At 49.7% G+C, this 18,069-nt stretch overlaps 1 protein-coding gene and 1 long non-coding RNA gene across 22 annotated transcripts in view; one reads left to right on the forward strand and one right to left on the reverse strand.

The window, feature by feature from the left end:
• SPECC1 (sperm antigen with calponin homology and coiled-coil domains 1) overlaps window positions 1-6,976 on the forward strand; it is a 200,684-nt gene extending 193,708 nt beyond the window's left edge. For 10 of the 21 annotated variants that reach the window (XR_014080484.1, XR_014080486.1, XM_081583729.1 and 7 more), the window contains one exon: window positions 3,847-6,976. Coding sequence is in view for 16 of the 21 variants with exons in the window: in XM_081583729.1 (XP_081439855.1) it covers window positions 3,847-3,936 (90 nt within the window). In the remaining 5 variants the exon portion in view is untranslated. Of the gene's footprint in view, window positions 1-358; window positions 457-1,575; window positions 1,700-2,422; window positions 2,600-3,846 lie in introns of those variants that run through there. The other 11 variants (XM_081583727.1, XM_081583733.1, XM_081583735.1 and 8 more) reach the window with 5 other exon arrangements.
• On the reverse strand, window positions 4,985-18,018 carry LOC145543153 (uncharacterized). Its single transcript, XR_014080492.1, has 2 exons — window positions 17,637-18,018; window positions 4,985-5,741 (listed from the first exon to the last, which is right to left on the reverse strand). It is a non-coding gene; the product is annotated as an uncharacterized LOC145543153 (long non-coding RNA).
• Window positions 18,019-18,069: the final 51 nt, after the last annotated feature.

The raw sequence follows: 18,069 nt of genomic DNA on the forward strand, positions 1-18,069 counted from the left end.
CATCATTGTGGAACATTTAGGAATGTTTGTGATCAGTTTAACCAGTTCATGCCATCAAGAAAATAGAAGCTTCCTACATTATTAAATTTGCTTTTGTATCATGAGATGCAGTGAAAAATAGTATATTTAATTACATGTGACGTTTTAAAACTGCACCCAGTCAGAATTGGCAGCAGTAACAATCCCAAGTCTTAGGTTAAGTTCTATTATTAGATTAGTCAGGAAAAAAATTCCCTTACATGTTTGTATTCTAGCAACTATAGGCTTCTGCATTTAGCAGATTAACGATGAGAGTTTTTCCAAGTGAAAATGCCACAGTGTTCCCCCGAGTTGAGAATGCATTTTTTCCCCACCACAGTGTGAGACAGAAGCTTCACCCGCTGCATCAATCACAGGAAGGGTGGAGAGAGAAGAGGCATGGACTTGTTGCCGCCGCTGTCAGAGCAGCCAGAACAGGTGCCCTCCGAGGGTGGATGTGTTTGCACTGGTGAGGCAGACATGCCTACACCAGGTCATGTGGTCTGTGAAGGTGTCACTTGCTCGCTGAGCCTGTGTGTCCCCCAGAATGGTCACTCCTCACACAGACTAAGGCCTTCAGGTCACACAGGAAGGGAGGTCTTCACAACTCAGGGGTTTATAGGGAGGTTAGAATGATACCTTAGGTGATGCTGAGCCTGCGCTGTTGCTTAAACTTTATTAGAGGCTACTCTGTGCCAGGCACTTTCTATGAGTTGACTCATGGACCCTCTCAGAAGTCCTATGACATAGATGCTCCTTACATGAGGGACACTGCGATTTCGTGGAAGGGCACATGGCTTGTGAGTAGCCAAGACAAGGGTCGAGGAGGCTATCCGACTCCAGAGCCCACATCTCACCCCTCCATGACCCTGCATCCGGGCAGCCATGCCAACCTGGGCTCTTAAAGCACAATTTACTCATAGTCTATCAAGCGCATGTATGTGTTATATTGTAATTTATCTGATTGTAGGGCTTATCTCTGGGCTTCTCTGGTGGCTCAGACAGTGAAGAATCTACCTGCAACGTGGGAGACCTGAGTTTGATCCCTGGGTTGGGCAGATCCCCTGGAGGAGGGCATGGCAACCCACTCCAGTATTCTTGCCTGGATTCCTGAGGGCAAGAAGCCCTATATATTTTTTTTTCCAATTACTTTTGTTGTAGTGAAATACACATAACATGGCTTCCCTGGTGGTAAAGAATTTGCCTGCCAATGCGGGAGACATAAGAGATGAGGGTTCAATCCCCGTGTGGGAAGATCTCCTGGAGGAGGGCACGGCGACCCACTCCAGTATTCTTGCCTGGGAAATCCCATGGACAGAGGAGCCTAGCAGGCTACAGTCTATAGGGTCAAAAAGAGTCGGACACAACTTACCGACTAAACAACAACAACTGTGAATAAATTTGATTGATTGATGGCTGTTGAGCCAGCCTTGCATTCCTGAGATGAACCCACTTGATCATGATTCAATTTGCTAATATTTATTAAGGATCATTGTGTTTACATTTTAGTGAGAAATTGGTATTCTTGTAATGTCTTTGTCCTGCTTTTGGTATCAGGGTAGTTCCGGCTTCACAGAATGAATGAGGAAGTGTTCCCTCCTCTTCTGTTTCCTGGGAGAGATTGCGTAGAACTGGTATTATTTCTTCCTGGACTGTTTGTGAGAATTAACCAGTGAAACCATCCGGGTCTGGTGTTTTCTTTTTTTGGAAGGTTTTTAGCTACTGAATCAAGTGTCTCACACTATCAGATTTTTATTGATCCGACATACTGTCTTCTCCTGAAAGGTGTTAACTGATTTCTTCAAACATGTTCAAACATGATGTTGACAATGCACTAAAATAGTTTAAAATTTAATTATTGTTGGGTTCAAGCATGTAGAACAGTCTGAGTAAAACTGAATATGGATCAGACTTCAGAACCCTCTCTGAGCAGGAGGATGCGTCCTTGCCCCCCAGAGGGGGTTTGCCATCCCTCCAGCCTCTCAGGCCGTCCCGGTGTTCTCAGAGCTCATCTGCCTCCCGAGAGCTCGATTCCTCATCGCTTCTCTCTGTGTCATCATGTTAGCAACCCTCGTGTTATTAGAATTTCAGCTCTTTGTGTATCTGTCCGTGCATCACAGACAGAAGGAGGCTTTTCCTCCTTGTCTTCTGTGAATGCATTGTTTCTCTTTTCACATTGCTGTAGGTTCCTGTGTGGGGTGTTCCACACGCTCCTTTTCCACCCTTCCCTCAGACCGATGATACCCTGATTTCTCAGCCTCACCAGGGAGAAAAATCAGTACAATATATTTAGATACTGAAACAGAAGCTAAATGGCTGGTTCCAGGCCTCAGCCAGTTCTGTCCCCGCCCAGGAACAGATGTTCTGAGCTCAGCCTGCTTTTCCACTGTGTCTCTGCTTCCAGCTTCATGCCAGGACCTTCCCTACTATTCTCTCATGACCGGAGAAGAATCCGCAGTCAGCCCTAAGGTGAATTGTTGAGTAGTGTGATGACACGAATTTCAGGAAAGCCTGGCTGAGCAGTGGATGGAGCACCGTCCTGCTACCATCAGTCCCCGGCCTCTGCCCGTGCTTGCTTGTGGTCAGTGAAATGAGGGGAAACAATAAAACGTGGACTGGTGACCTTTTACCACTGGTGACCCTCTGGTCAAGTAGCTTTCAGCCGGTGCAGGGCTTTTGGGGCACAAATAGCAGACACCGTACCACACAGATGCTCACTGCAAAGAAGTGACCACAGTCACACACTGCGCTATTAGGACAGGGGACAGCTGTTCTCATGAACAGTGTATATCCCCTAAATGACTCAGCACAGCTGTGTGGGAAATTGTGTATGAAAAATGTTCAGTGACAAAGCACAGGGTACGCAGTGACAACATGGGAAGACATGGGTGTGTGTTCAAATGTAGCTGGGAGAAGTGGGAATCCTTTCACAACAATGAAATCACGGTGACTCTTTTCAAAACTTGTGTTTTATTGAAGTAGAGCCTATTTACAATGTCCTATTAGTTTCTCCTGTTCAACAAAGTGATTCAGTTATACACATACACATTCTTTTCCATGTTCTTTCCCATTCTTGTTTATCCCAGGATACTGAATATAGTTCCCTGGGCTGTACAGTAGGACCTTGTTGTTTATCCATCCTGTATGTAATAGTTTACATCTGCTAATCCCAGACTCCCAGTCCTCTCCTCCCCCACCCCTTGGCAGCTACATGTCCTCTCTATGTCTGTGAGTCTGTTTCATAGATAAGTTCAGCTGTGTCATTTTTAAGATTCCACGTATAAGTGATACCATACACTGTTTGCCTTTCTCTGTCTGATTTACTTCACTTAGTGTAATAATCTCTAGTTGCATCCATGCTGCTGCAAATGGCATTATTTCACCCTTTTTAATAGCTAACACTCCATTGTATTTATGTAACACATCTTCTTTATCCATTCCTCTGTTGATGGACATTGAAGTTGTTTCCTTATCTTGGCTACTGTGACTAGTGCTGCCTAGACCATTGGGGTGATGTATATTTTTAAATCAGAGTTTTATCCAGTTGTGTGCCCAGGAGTGGGATTATTGGATCATATGACAACTCTTAGTTTTTGTTCAGAACTTTTCTTTTTTCAGAACTTTTTTTTAATGCTCATTGTTAAAATATGAGAGGGGCAGGAGATCATGTCTAATGTTCCTAAAAGCACAGCATCTCCTGAATAAGCGGGAAGGAAAAGCTTTTGTTTTTCCCACTGAGCACCTTTAGCACTGTCTGAGTATTGCCTGCACCTGCCGGCCACGTGGGAAGGTCCAGCAGCACCCCGTGACCTCTGCCCTCTCCCACAGGAGCTCAGTGAGTTGCTGCACACGGACCGGCCTGACTGGCAGAGCGTGATGCAGTACGTGGCCCAGATCTACAAGTACTTCGAGACGTAGGTCCTGCGTGTCCCACGCCCACTGCGTGTCCTGGACGCACCTGGTCTGTGCTGTCGGCCGCCCACCATCTGGATTTCCACGGCAGGCTCCACTGGAGTCCAACACACAAACAAGAAACAGCTCGGTCCGCCGCACCCACCCTGAACCCTGACACATATGGACTGTAAGTCATGCTCCCAGGGGCCCCCTTCTCCTGTGGGAGCCCCGCGATGTGTTCACTGGAGCTGCCCTGAGTCTCACAACAAACATCTAAGCCCATCATCTTTCTACTAAGAATCCTGGCTTCTGCCTTCTAAAAACTCTGCACTTGCCAGTCCAGCCCCTCCAGAAACACCCAGCAGGACACAAAAGGACACAGTCGGCTCTCGAGCAGCTCTGAGTCACATGAGCCCTGCTTTTCAGGGTCAGACTTGGTTCCCGGGGAGGATTTCACCACCGTCAGGTCTCCTGTCCTTTACTTCATTCTCTAGGTGGGAGACCAAACGTTTGAGATGAAAGGAGCCCCTGGGTGTGTGCTTGGTGCCCCTGGGAGGCACAGGAGGGGGTGTGTCTGGGGCGCGGTCACACCAGGACTGGTCCTTGGGAGTGGACAGAAAACCTCTGTGACCTCACCTGCTCCTTGTGTCCTGCACATGTTCACGCCCGTCTACATGCACATGCTTGTACATGCAGAACTTGACAGAGTCCCTCAGACAGAAGGCACGGGCCTGTGTCGGCCAGGGTCCTCCTGCTTGTGCACAAGCAGGCTGAAGACATGTCTTTCTTGGGGTGCTGAGCAGACAGCATCTCAGCTCTGGCTTTGGCTTAGTCCTTCCCCGGGCCTCTTAAATTTGCATGGACAGGAGACCCGAGCGAGGCAGGGAGGGCTTGGGTACGACTGGATGAAGGGCATTGGCTTCCCTAGCACATGCAGTCGCCCCATGTGGCACCAGAGCACCCCCCCAAAACAGCCCTTCCCCCAGAGCACACACGCCCCCTCCCAGAGCAGCCCCTCCCCTGGGTCGTGCAGGCATGGGTGCAGGTCATCACCTGGGCAAATACATGCACGTTTCATGGCAAATGAGGTCCCCCCTGGCCCAGGGGGCTCCCACAGCTGCTGACATCAGTGCCCTCTGATCCAGGTCCATCGACACTCCCTGAGCCCAGGGCTGCCCGCCCTGCCCAGTACACCCTGCGAGCCCGGGGGGCAGGCGATCCCTTGAGCCCGGGGGGCAGGCGATCCCTTGTGTACAGCAGGGCCCTATTGGTCCCTGTCCTGGCAAGGTGTGAGCTCTGCTGCCCAGTTGCCTTGGAGGAGACACTGGGCCCCCCCAGGGTCCATCCGTCCTCCTCAGGCTGCAGAGGCGGCCCACTAGGGCTCCTGTCTAGGGGTTCCCTGACAGCACACACCCCTCACCTGCCCCAGCCTGGGGTCAGAATGTCAGGAAGGCCACCAGCGTCGTGTTGTGTGTATTTTCAAAGTCCCCGAGAAGCGCTGGAAGGGGAGTCCGGTGACGGTGACCATGTGGGATGTCTTCATGTGGAAGGTGGAGGCGCCTTCCTGGACAGTCTGCTGGAAGTTACCCGGTGTCTCCTCCCAGGTGTCTGCCTCCTCCTCGCCCCCCTGCTCCTTCCTTGCTCACCCCACAAGGGGACGTCACACCCGAGAGGGGTTGAACCGTTGGTGGCTGTGTTTACTCTGGGTTCACTGCAGGCTCTGCAGGAGGGGTTGCCGATGCCTGGTGCCGCTCCTGGTGCCCTGTGGTTCCTGAGAGGGTCTGGGATCAGCTCCTGCGGCAGTCTCTCAGTGGGGGGCTCACTTCAGGCTAAAAAGAAGAGAGAGGGCCATGTGCAGTTTATTTTTATAACTCAGAGAGGCTGCCCATCTCTCTTTGCTGCCCAGCGGGCAGGCTAGAGCACAGCGTACCTGTGTCCTGCCCGAGGGACCAGGCGGTGTAGGGCAGATCTGGCCCTGGGCATCCTGGTGTGGGGTTAGGTCTTCCAGTACTGAAGGGGCGGTGTGTCACCTTGGTCCGATTTTAATTGAGCTCAGAGCACAAGGTGAGTGTGGAATGTTTTTAAGTTGAGAACACGTGGTTACCATGAGCGCACCCTCCCCTCCCCCGTGCCCTGTCCTGAGGTTTTCACAGGCCATGGTATCTGTTTCTTCCCATCTTCCTCCACCCAGCACTTTGTCATTTAGAATTATTTGGTGGTTCTGCAGATCCTTTTTCCAAAAAAATGTATTATTTTTATACACAAGATAGACACAAAATGCAAGATCCCCAAGAGGGGTGGAGTCATTTTAAGACACAAAGAAAAGCCCTTGGCTCTTTGTGTACTGAGTTGTTTCATGGCTGATGGTGGCACCACTGCCCCTGCCCACGGGGCTGGCCATCTGGGGAGCTGGGGGAACCCACACTTCTCCTGGCCTGTCCCTCCTCACTTCAGAAATGACGGTGGTCTTTGGTTTTCACTCTTCACTTAGCTATTGTTCTATAGCTTTTGTTGAGACCACCCAAGGACCCCAGGGGACCCACACCTGGCATCACGGTGTCCGTGAGTCTCAGCCCCAGAGTAGTGGGCTGCTTTCCCAGCCCCCCACCGTCCCCACCAAGGGGACAGGCCCCTCTCTGTGCCCTGCCCGGGATGGAGGACTCGATCATCAGATACAAGCTCCTTTGCACATCCAGCCCCAGTCCTCCCCAGCCCAGAGCCCAAGGGCCATTTGAGAGCAAGTGAGAGTGGCATGCAGCAATGGGCAGGACTCAGAAGCCCTTTTATAAAGGATATTTAATATTGTGGCCCCGGCTTCATGGTGGGTTTCACTTCTCTGGCCAGGTTAAAGTTTGGCTGGGCCCACGCCGCCCTGAGCAGCTCTCTGACTAACCGCACACGCTGAGTGCAGTGGATGAATGTGGCCTCGTTTCTGCCAGGAGTGCAGAGTGCCGAGCGTGATCCAGATATGACAGATGTGTGTGCAAATGTGGACACAACCAAGTGTGACGTTTGACTCTGTAATATTTCTAATAAATATATTTTGTTTCTGTCTGATTGTGAATTTGTCCCAGTGACATTTATTGTTCCTGTTTTCTCAAAATGCCAGACTTCCATTCAGTCCATTCCAAACCGGCACCTCCAGGCCCCTGTTCCTTGCTGGACGTGGTCTCCACTGCTGCCATGACTCACCAGAGAGGTCTGGGCCCTGATGCCCCTCAGCCTCCTTCCCTGCGTGGCCCCCTGGTGGAGCCTGCCCTCCAGGACCACACAGGATGCTGTAGGCTGCATGGAGGGGCCCGCCAGGGATGGGGAGCAAGCAGGACGGGGTCATACCAAGATCGTGGGAACAGGGTGAACATGAACTTGAATGGACAGGGGCTGCCGCTGTGTTCTGACACCAGGGTGCCGTCCAAGCAATTCGTCAGGTGATGTGTGGTCTTCAGGCACCGCTCGGAGGCCACTGTTCACGGATGTCTAGGGACCAGCCCTGCCCACAGGAGAGGAGAGAGGACACAGGAGGAGCCTCATCGCTTCCTCCTCCTTCCAGTGAAGCCCCCTCCTCACTTTCCATCCTGGCAGGTTCTGGCCTTTCCCTCCTGGGGGCCTCCCTTTTCCCAGAATAGCACAGCCTTTGATGCAAGTGGAACAGACCCTGAGCCAGGATAGCAACCACCACCTGCTTCCTCTGGGCAGTCAGGTGCCAGGGAACTGTACCCAGAAGACACCAGAGTCCCTGTGTGATGACCCATCATTGTCCTAGCTGCTCAGCCTGTGTACATATGTGTGCTTGCACACACAGGCACATGGACATTTGGTGGATGGCCAGTGTCGCAGCCATGGCCAATTTGACCCCTTCCATGGTTTGGGCGGGGAGGAGGTTCCTGATCTATGGGCCTGGACCCCTGTGTGGATGAAGCTCGGCCCAGGCATACTGAGTTGGGTCTGAGGCATGAGCTGCCCGGCAGGGCCTGACCCACAGCCCGTGCCCAGTGGTACTTTGTGGCTGTGCCTGTGGTCAGTGGCTCCGTGCTGCATTGAAGGCCTGGGGACTCTGGCCGCAGGGTCTCGGCCAGCCGTGGGCACCTTCCCCAGTGCCTCTGTTCCTCCTGCCACTGAGTGCATGGCTCCCCAGGGCAGAGCCAACAAGATCAGATGTGTACGGGACCAGGGACATTTTCAGTCTGAGCTTGCAGTCCTGGAAGCCAAGGTTTTAGACCTTACCTCCTATAGACCAGCACACCTAAACGGCCCCTCAGGGTCTCAGGACAGGCTTGAAGCTATGCACTGTGACTTTTTAGAAGTCTTATTTTGAGGGCCTAAATTTTGTATTTGAAGTTTTTAAAATGTTGAGAATTCTACATTCCCTTCCTAACAGGTCATATAAAAATATTTACTTTTCCCCTAAAAAATGTTTGAGTAGTATCAGCACGTTGGGAAGATTCATCACCTCCTTGTAGAGCTACGTCCCCTGGCATGGAGAACCCATAGGCATGCCTGACCCTCGGGGCATGAGTCCAGCTGGAGAAGTACAAAACTGGCCAGAAATGTGAGTCACAAATTGTGTAACTTCAAGTATCTGGGAAGAGAAAACCGGGGAGCACAGTGGTAACCAGCCTCCTCGGAGCCCCTTTCGATTCGTTTCTGGACAGGTTCGGCTCTGGAGCTGTTTGCACAGGGTGGGGCAGGGAGCCAGGCTGGATTCCAAGAACATTTGCTGGCCTTCACGTCCTCCAGGTTGAGTCAGCCAGAACCCACAGCATCTCATTGTCCGTGTCCCCAGGCCATGGAGGATTCCTCCCCTGCCTCAGACAATGGAAACCTGTCTCCCAACTGAGAGCAGACACGTGGAGCCAGGGGATTTGGCAGATCCGGACCAGACCTGGCCCCAGGCATCTTCTCCGACTTGTTTACAGTTTAAAACAACGGGCCTCTTCCCTGAGCCTGCCTTAGGAGAGCAGAGATGCTGTGGGGACTTTGCTGCTGGGAGGGGCCACTGTGAGTGATGTGGGAGATGGCACCTCAGCAGCAGCCTTGCCTCCTTTGAAAATGAAATTCTCTGACCATGAAACCAGAGGCCGGAAGATGCATTTCCTGTGATTAGTTGTAAATGTCATTGTTCTAAAGTGACAATTGTTACTAAAATACCTGTTCTGTCCAGAGAATACCAAAAAGCACAAAGACAAAAAAAGTTGTTGGCATCACACCAAAAATGGGTGACCAGATTTAACCTCCATTCAGTCTTTTATCAGATCACTTAGGATTAGGCTAAACTTAAAGAGACTCCAGCAATACTATCTTAGATAAGAAACTTATTTCTCACCAAAAAGAGAAGTCCAGAGGTGAAAAACTCAAGAATGGTATGTTGGAGCCCTCAAATCCTCAGGGACCTAGACCCCTTTCCACTATGACATTTCCCAAGGGAGCGCAGTTTGTCCTCATGAGCTAAGATAGCTGCCAGAGTTCCAGTTGTTGCAATTGTATACCAGCTGGCAGCATAGAGGAAGAGTGCCCTGTCCTTTTTAAATCTTCCTAGAAGACCCATTTAACACATTCACTTTTATTTCATTGAGCAGAATTTAGTCACATGGCTGTACCTAGCTTCAATGAAAGTGAAAGTTGCTCAATCATGTCCAACTCTTTTTGACCCCATGGACTGTAGCTCACCAGGCTCCTCTGTCCATGGGATTCTCCAGGCAAGCATACTGGGGTGGGTTGCCATGTCCTTCTACAGGGGATCTTCCCCAACCAGGGATTGAACCTGGGTCTCCTGCATTGCAGGCAGATTCTTTACTTTCTGAGCCACCAGGGAAGCCCACCTAGCTTCAGTGGAGACCAGGAAACGTAGTCTTTTTAGGTGAACACCAGTGGAGCTGGTTGAAAACTAGGAAAGGGAAGAATCAACATTGTGAAGGCACCTAGAAGGTTCTGTGACAATATATATACTTTTTCATCTTTAATTTCTTGAATAAGTTCAAAACCTTATTTTTACTTGGCTCAAAAATTTAACAATTATGAAGAAAGATACAGTGAAAAGTCCCCTGTCCACTTAGACATCCCTCTCCTCTCCTCCTCTCACACAAGTTCACTGGCAACCATGTCACCAGTTACCTTGTATATGTTTCTGTCTCCAGAGTGTCTTATACAAGCAACTGTGAGCATCATGGGCTCTCACCTGTTTAACCTGGAAGGTGGCAGGCTGTGCACATCTGCATCTTGTCCTTCATTTTGCTTTGTCTGTTGTCTTTTCCCTTAGTGATGCATCATGGAGACATTTTCCCATCAATACAAAGAGAGCATTCTTCTTGTTCCTGCAGCCTGGTGTTCCACTGGGTGGGTGCAGCATAAATTATGTATCTACTCCCCTGGGAAGGGTGTGCATGGCCGGATGATCTGTCATACAAACCAGGACCCTTTCAAGAGTGAAAGTGTGGTGTCTGTTAGTAATTATACTGGAGCAAAGCTATGAACTGTCCCAAGTGGACTGGGGCACGGGCTCGCCCTATGAGGATGAACGTGGGGTGTCAGTCACAGTGTTTTGCGGTTACAACAGTGCTGTAAATTTTAATGTGCACATGCATAACTGGGTTCATTCAAATAAGTCTCCAGGTCAAAGGGCGCCTGCTTTGTGCTCTGGGTGGAAACTGCCAATTTGCCCCCCGTGGGAGCAGTGCTGGCTTTTCTCATCATCACAGCTTGGCCCACAGAGTGTGTTGTCAGACCTTTGGATTTTTGCTGATCCTAATAGGTGAGAAGCAGCATCTGAATTAGTTTTAATGTGCATTTGTTGTGAATGAGGCTGAATATGCTTAAGAATCCTATTTATGTTCCTTTTCCTGTGACTAGTCTTTTCGAATCCTTTGCCCATTTTTTTTCTTACTCAGTGTTTAGAAATCACATCTTGGAGCTTTTTGTGAGTTAGAGAGATGATTCTGGTGATTTGAGATGCATATATTTTCCCTAGCTGGCTGTTTGTCTTTGCTTATGGTGGTTTGTTTTCCAAATTTGCTGGCATATTGAGTGCAGCACTTTCACAGCATCATCTTTTAGGATTTGAAATAGCTCAGCTGAAATTCCATCACCTCCACTAGCTTTGTTCGTAGTGATGCTTCTTAAGGCCCACTTGACTTCTCATTCCAGGATGTCTGGCTCTAGCTGAGTGTGAGTGATCACACCATTGTGATTATCTGGGTCGTGAAGATCATTTTTGTATAGTTCTTCTGTGTATTCTTGCCACCTCTTCTTAATATCTTCTGCTTCTGTTAGGTCCATACCATTTCTGTCCTTTATTGTGCTCATCTTTGCATGAAATGTTCCCTTGGTATCTCTACTTTTCTTGAAGAGATCTCTAGTCTTTCCCATTCTATTGTTTTCCTCTATTGTTTTTGCATTGATCACTGAGGAAGGCTTTCTTATTTCTCCTTGCTATTCTTTGGAACCCTGCATTCAGATGCTTAGTTCAGTTCACTTCAGCTGCTCAGTCGTGTCCGACTCTTTGCGACCCCATGAACCCCAGCACACCAGGCCTCCCTGTCCATCACCAGCTCCCAGAGTCCACCCAAACCCATGTCCATTGAGTCGGTGATGCCATCCAAGCATCTCATCCTCTGTTGTCCCCTTCTCCTCCTGCCTTCAATCTTTCCCAACATCACAGTCTTTTCAAATGAGTCAGGTCTTTGCATGAGGTGGCCAAAGTATTGGAGTTTCAGCTTCAACATCAGTCCTTCCAGTGAACACCCAGGACTGATCTCTTTTAGGATGGACTGGTTGGATCTCCTTGCAGTCCAAGGGACTGTCAAGAGTCTTCTGCAACACTGCAGTTCAAAAGCATCAATTCTTCGGTGCTCAGCTTTCTTTATAGTCCAACTCTCACATCCATGCATGACCACTGGAAAAACCATAGCCATGACTGGACGGACCTTTGTTGACAAAGTAATGTCTCTGCTTTTTAATATGCTGTCTAGGTTGGTCATAACTTTCCTTCCAAGGAGTAAGCATCTTGTAATTTCATGGCTGCAGTCACCATCTGCAGTGATTCTGGAGCCCAGAAAAATAAAGTCAGCCACTGTTTCCACTGTTTCCCCATCTATTTGCCATGAAGTGATGGGACCGGATGCCATGATCTTAGTTTTCTGAATGTTGAGCTTTAAGCCAACTTTTTCACTCTCCTCTTTCACTTTCATCAAGAAGCCCTTTAGTTCTTCTTCGCTTTCTGCCATAAGCGTGGTGTCATCTGCATATGTGAGGTTATTGATATTTCTTCTGGCAATCTTGATTCCAGCTTGTGCTTCCTCCAGCCCAGCGTTGCTCATGATGTACTCTGCATATAAGTTAAATAAGCAGAGTGACAGTATACAGCCTTGACATACTCCTTTTCCTATTTGGAATCAGACTGTTGTTCTATGTCCAGTTCTAACTGTTCCTGACCTGCATAAAAACGCTTATATCTTTCCTTTTCTCCTTTGCTGTTTGCTTCTCTTCTTTTCTCAGCTAATTGTAAGGCCTCCTCAGACAACCATTTTGTCTTTTTGCATTTCTTTTTCTCAGGGATGGTCTTGATCATTGCCTTCTGTACAATGTCACAAACCTCCGTCCATAGTTCTTCAGGCATTCTGTCTATCAGATCTAATCCCTTGAATCTATTTGTCCCTTCTACTGTATAATTGAAAGGGATTTGATTTAGGTCATACCTGAATGGTCTAGTGGTTTTCCCTGCTTTCTTCAATGTAAGTCTGAATTTTGCAATAATGAGTTCATGATCTGAGCCAGTCAGCTCTCGGTCTTGTTTTTGCTGACTGTACAGAGCTTCTCCATCTTCAGCTACAAAGAATATAATCAATCTGATTTCGGTATTGACCATCTGATGATTGTCAAAACTCAGCAGTGGCCACAGGACTGGAAAAGGTCGGTTTTCATTCCAATCCCAAAGAAAGGCAATGCCAAAGAATATTCAAACTACCACACAGTTGCACTCATCTCACATGCTAGCAAAGTAATGCTCAAAATTCTCCAAGCCAGGCTTCAATATTATGTGAACCACGAACTTCCAGATGTTCAAGCTGGATTTAGAAAAGGCAGAGGAACCAGAGATCAAATTGCCAACATCCGCTGGATCATCGAAAAAGCAAGAGAATTCCAGAAAAACATCTTCTTTATTGACTATGCCAAAGCCTTTGACTGTGTGGATCACAACAAATTGTGGAAAATTCTTAAAGAGATAGAAATACCAGGCCACCTGACCTGCCTACTGAGAAATCTGTATTCAGGTCAAGAAGCAACAGTTAGAACTGGACATGGAACAACAGACTGGTTTCAAATCGGGAAAGGAGTACATCGAGGCTGTATATTGTCACCCTGCTTGTTTAACTTATATGCTGAGTACATCATGTGAAATGCTGGGCTGGAGGAAGCACAAGCTGGAATCAAGATTGCCAGGAGAAATATCAATAACCTCAGATATGCAGATGCCACCACCCTTATGGCAGAAAGTGAAGAACTAAAGAGCCTCTTGTTGAAAGTGAAAGAGGAGAGTGAAAAAGTAGGCTTAAAACTCAACATTTAGAATACTAAGATCCTAGCATCTGGTCCCATCACTTCATGGCAAATAGGTGGGGAAACAATGGAAACAGTGAGAGACTTTATTTTTTTGGGCTCCAGAATCACTTCAGATGGTGACTGCAGCCATGAAATTAAAAGACACTTGCTCCTTGGAAGAAAAGCTATGACCAACCTAGACAGCATATTAAAAAGCAGAGACATTACTTTGTCAACAAAGGTCCATCTAGTCAAAGCTATGGTTTTTCCAGTAGTCACATATGGATGTGAGAGTTGGACCATAAAGAAGGCTGAGCTTCGAAGAATTGATGCTTTTGAACTGTGGTGTTGGAGAAGACTCTTGAGAATTACTTGGACTGTAAGGAGATCAAACCAGTCCATCCTAAAGGAAATCAGTCCTGAATATTCATTGAAAGGACTGATGCTGAATCTCCAATACTTTGGCCACCTGATGCAAAGAGCTGACTTATTAGCAAAGACCCTGATGCTGGGCAAGACTGCAGGCAGGAGGAGAAGGGTCAGACGACAGAGGATGAGATGGTTGGATGGCATCACTGATTCGATGGACATGAGTTTGAGCAAGCTCCGAGAGTTGGTGATTGACAGGGAAGCCTGGCGTGCTGCAATCCATGGGGTCACAAAAAGTTGGACACGACTGAATGACTGAACTGAACTGAACTGATGATGATTTGTTGGGTTTTGCCATGTAGGAGATTTTTTATCTTTATCTTTTCTTTTATGCCTTTGGATTTTAAGTCAAAACCCTTCCCCATTCCAGAGTTATGAAGGAGCTCTGTTATAGAAGAGTGCTCCAGGGTTTTCTTCTAGAACGTTCTTCATTTTTAAATCCTTGGTTCATTTGGGGTTCATTGTGGTGTTCATGTGGGGTATGGAGATACATGCTTTTGAAAAGTGTATTTACTTTTTTTCATGGTAGTACAAGCTCATGGTGTAGTTACCTCCCAACTTATAAATAGTAACTCACACTGCTCTGTGCTCACTCTGTTGATTTAAGTTTGTTTTTCTATGTTACATGAGAATTTAAGTCTTGTGCCTCCACCCCGCCTCCTTTGTACACAAATGCCCATCACATCTGTCCACTGGGCGGTGGACACTGGGATATGACCATGTTCTATTTCTCTCCCTTTAAAAATGAATTAACTTTTCATTTTTCAGTAAGTGATCTTATTTACTCATTATGACCCCCTTTCCAAAAATATATAAACCAGACAGATTTGGGGTTGAACTGCGTGGGACTGAGGAACTCCTCATTTTGCAGCGCATTTTCTTCTAAAAAATTTTCTTCTCACACAATCTTGGGACACTTCCCCAGGGGCTCAGCAGTAAAGAATCCGCCTGCCAGTGCAGGAGATGCAAGAGACGCGGGTTCTACCCCTGGGTTGGGAAGATACCCTAAGGAGGAAATGGCAACCCACTCCAGTATTCTCGCCTGGAGAATCCCATGGACAGAGGAGCCTGGCGGGCTACAGTCCATGGGGTCACAAAGAGTTGGACATAACTAAGCACGCACGAGTACACAGTCTTATCGTTTGAAATAGCTGGTTGTGTTTGTGTCTGAGTAAGTTATAGCCTGGCGTTTGTTTTCTTGACTTGAGTGCTTTCAGCCTAGCATCAGAGCAACCCTAAGAGTTATCTGCAAATATTCCACGTGGTTTTCCCACGTGGGGTATGCTGGGGGATACAACTGTGAATGACACAGGCTCAACCCAGACTCTCTGGAGCTCACATTCTGATGCACTAGGAAGAAAAGTAGAGTGGGGAGAGAGTCGGGTGGGCTGGTGAGAGCAGGTACTGCTCTAGGAAGGACGGTCGGAGAAAGGCTCTGTGAGGAGGTGACAGAGTTTGAACCAATACCTGGAAGATATGAGAGGGAGCCTGATGAAAACGGGGAGAGGCGGCCGTGGACAGACTGGGGGGAGCAGCCTGTGCAAAGGCCCTGTGGCAGGAACGTGCTGGTTGTGTGTGGGTGGGGCAGATGTGTGTGTATCTGTGTCTGTGTGTTTGTGTCGGGGGCATACCAGGGGGCCAGTGTGAGCAGCAGAACATGGAAGCAAGTGTCTAGAAGAGTGAGGGAGGAGAGAACGTCCCAGCCTGATCAGAAGTAACTGGAGGGTTGGGAAGATGGTCTGACTTACTCTTGTAATCATTCTCTTTGGAAGTCCAGCAGAGATGTGACTGTGGTGGGACAAGAGTGTAGTGGAGATAAAATGATAAAGCCTGGCGAGGAGGTCAGGTGAGCATGTGGGAGCTCAGACAGGATGACAGCAGGGAAGACGGATGGGAGGAGGAGGTTTCCAGCAGAGCTGACACGTGCTCCAGTCTGGTGTGGGAAAGGGATCTTGGATGACAGCGGGAAGGCATGTGAGCTGGGCATCTGCTGACCCTGGTGCCACCAGCTAAGCTGGAGGAGGTTGGCAGCAGGGGCGGGGTGGGGGGGGGTGGGGAACCCAGGAAGGTGGGGTCAGAGTCAGGCTCAGGTGCCTTTTCAATATCCAAGAAAAGAAGTTGAGTGGACAAGAAAACAAAGTCGTCCAGAGCCCAAAAGAAAAGAAGACAAAGAAAACAGCTCCAGGAGGATGGTTCCTGGTCCTCTAACACACAGCCGCTGGGGAGGCTGAGGGCATCTCGGAAGCCAGCGTTTGGGGAAGGAGAAAGTGGTGGACAGACACTGCCGAGAGGTTGAGTAAGACGAGTGAGTGCTGAGAACAGACCCTGAATGTGCTAAGACGAGCACAGGTGGTGGGTTGACAGGGCCTGCGGGACCATGGGCTGGAGGTGGGAGTAGGGACATGGGAGGAAGTGGAGGCCAAGACCTCTGCTGTGAAGGGGACACGGCAGGCCGCGGGAAGTGATGTAAAGTGGGGAGGGATGTCACTGTCATCCTGTTTTCTCCCTGAAGGGTGGAAGGATGTGGCCCATTTTCCTGCTTGTGGGATCAGTCTGGAGCAGGGGGCAGTGAGGGGAGCAGACTCTCGGGCAGTAGGGCTGGGGTGTCAAGGCCGTGCACAGAGCTGGGGTGGGGGGGCTGTGAAATCCCGTACAAGCTCCAGATGCCTGTGTGCGGAGGCAGGGCAGTGGCTGTTTGCCAACCAGGGTGGACACGTGTGTTTTCACAGCTGGTGCAGCTGGATGAGGGCCCAGGGGCTAAGTGTCAGGTGTGGGGCAGGGGTCTTGCACAGGAAATGGGCTGGGAGGGGGCTCTGCATGGCTGAAGCTGATGTCCTGAAGCCAATTCAGGTGCCGGTGGTGACTGCAAGGCAGGCCCACAGGGCCAGGGTGGTTCAGGTGACTGGAGGGGGCAGTGTGGGCCAGGATGTGGGCCAGGGAGACAGGCAGAGGAGTTCACAGAAAGGCAGTGTTGGAGCCGCCAGGAACGGCGACACTGGGGGGGAAAAGGCAGGGATGGGGCGGTGGGGACACGGACTAACAAGCTTCCTGGAAGCGGGCTGAGCACTGGGGAGGTGGTGGTGAGCAGGTGACCACAGAGAGAAATGGCTCCTGGCTGTGGAGGAGGGGAGCTCGGACGTGCCCCCTCCGCAGGGAGTCTGGGGGAAGCAGCCTCAGGAGGCTCGGGGGACACGGCTGGGGCCCTGCCAGCAGGAGGGCAACGGATGTTCAGAGAAGAAGCAAGGATTTGCGGTGTTTTTTGGTGACTCCACAAGTTCAAGGCCTAGTAGAGACGTGGGGTCAGGAGGAGGTGGACTTGGGTCAGATGAGAGGATGTTCGGCCGATAGGGGACAACCAGCCAGACCCTGAGAGTCAGGAGCACCTCCTGGAGGAGTCAGAGGGGTGGACCCCCAGGAGGGCCTAGGAGCCTGGGGTGGATCCCAAGATGACCCCAGCCTGCCCTGCACCCCAAGGAAGATACACATGGACATGTAGATCTCTGCCCTTTCCCCGTGCAGGAGGCCAAGAATCATTTCCGCACCTTCTTCCACCCTATCTCATCAGCCGCCGTGGTGCGCCCCCACCCCTGGTCCAGCAGCACCAGCACTGCAGGCAGGACGTCTGTCCACACAGTGAGGAGCGTCCAGCCTTAAAAAGGGAGGAAAGCTTGATACATGAACAACGTGGATGAGCCGGGTAGACACCGTGCTGCATGAACTGACCAGTCACAAAAAGACAAGTACTGTATGATTCTACTTACATGAGGTCCCTGGAGTCGTCAGGTCCATGCAGAGCGGGGCAGTGGTTCCCAGGGCTGGCAGAGGGTGAGGGGCCGTTATTTAACAGGTTGCAAGTTTCAGGTTTGCAGGATGAAGCAACTCGGGAGGTGGATGGTGGTGACAACTGCACCACAATGTGGTTGCACTTAGTGCCACAGAAGTGCGTGCGCTTAGCTGTGGTTAGAATGGCTCAAGAGGAAAGTCGACGTGGGGGAACCGAGGTTACCCTATGATCTCTTGGCTGTACGTCGGACCAGAATCGAGTTCCGGATCCCGGCACCCAGAGGGAGGAGGAATGGGATGGGCAGTGACTCAGGTGCTGGGCACCCGGGGGCTCCCTGGAGACACCTGGGTCACCAGAGTGGTAGCTGCAGTGGGCAGGGCCACCTCTAAGCAGCAAGCAGATGTCATAAA

This window comes from Giraffa tippelskirchi, chromosome 3 (assembly GCF_054371585.1).
Source record: "Giraffa tippelskirchi isolate mGirTip1 chromosome 3, T2T-mGirTip1v1.2.pri, whole genome shotgun sequence".
Classification (NCBI taxonomy): Eukaryota; Metazoa; Chordata; class Mammalia; order Artiodactyla; family Giraffidae; genus Giraffa; species Giraffa tippelskirchi.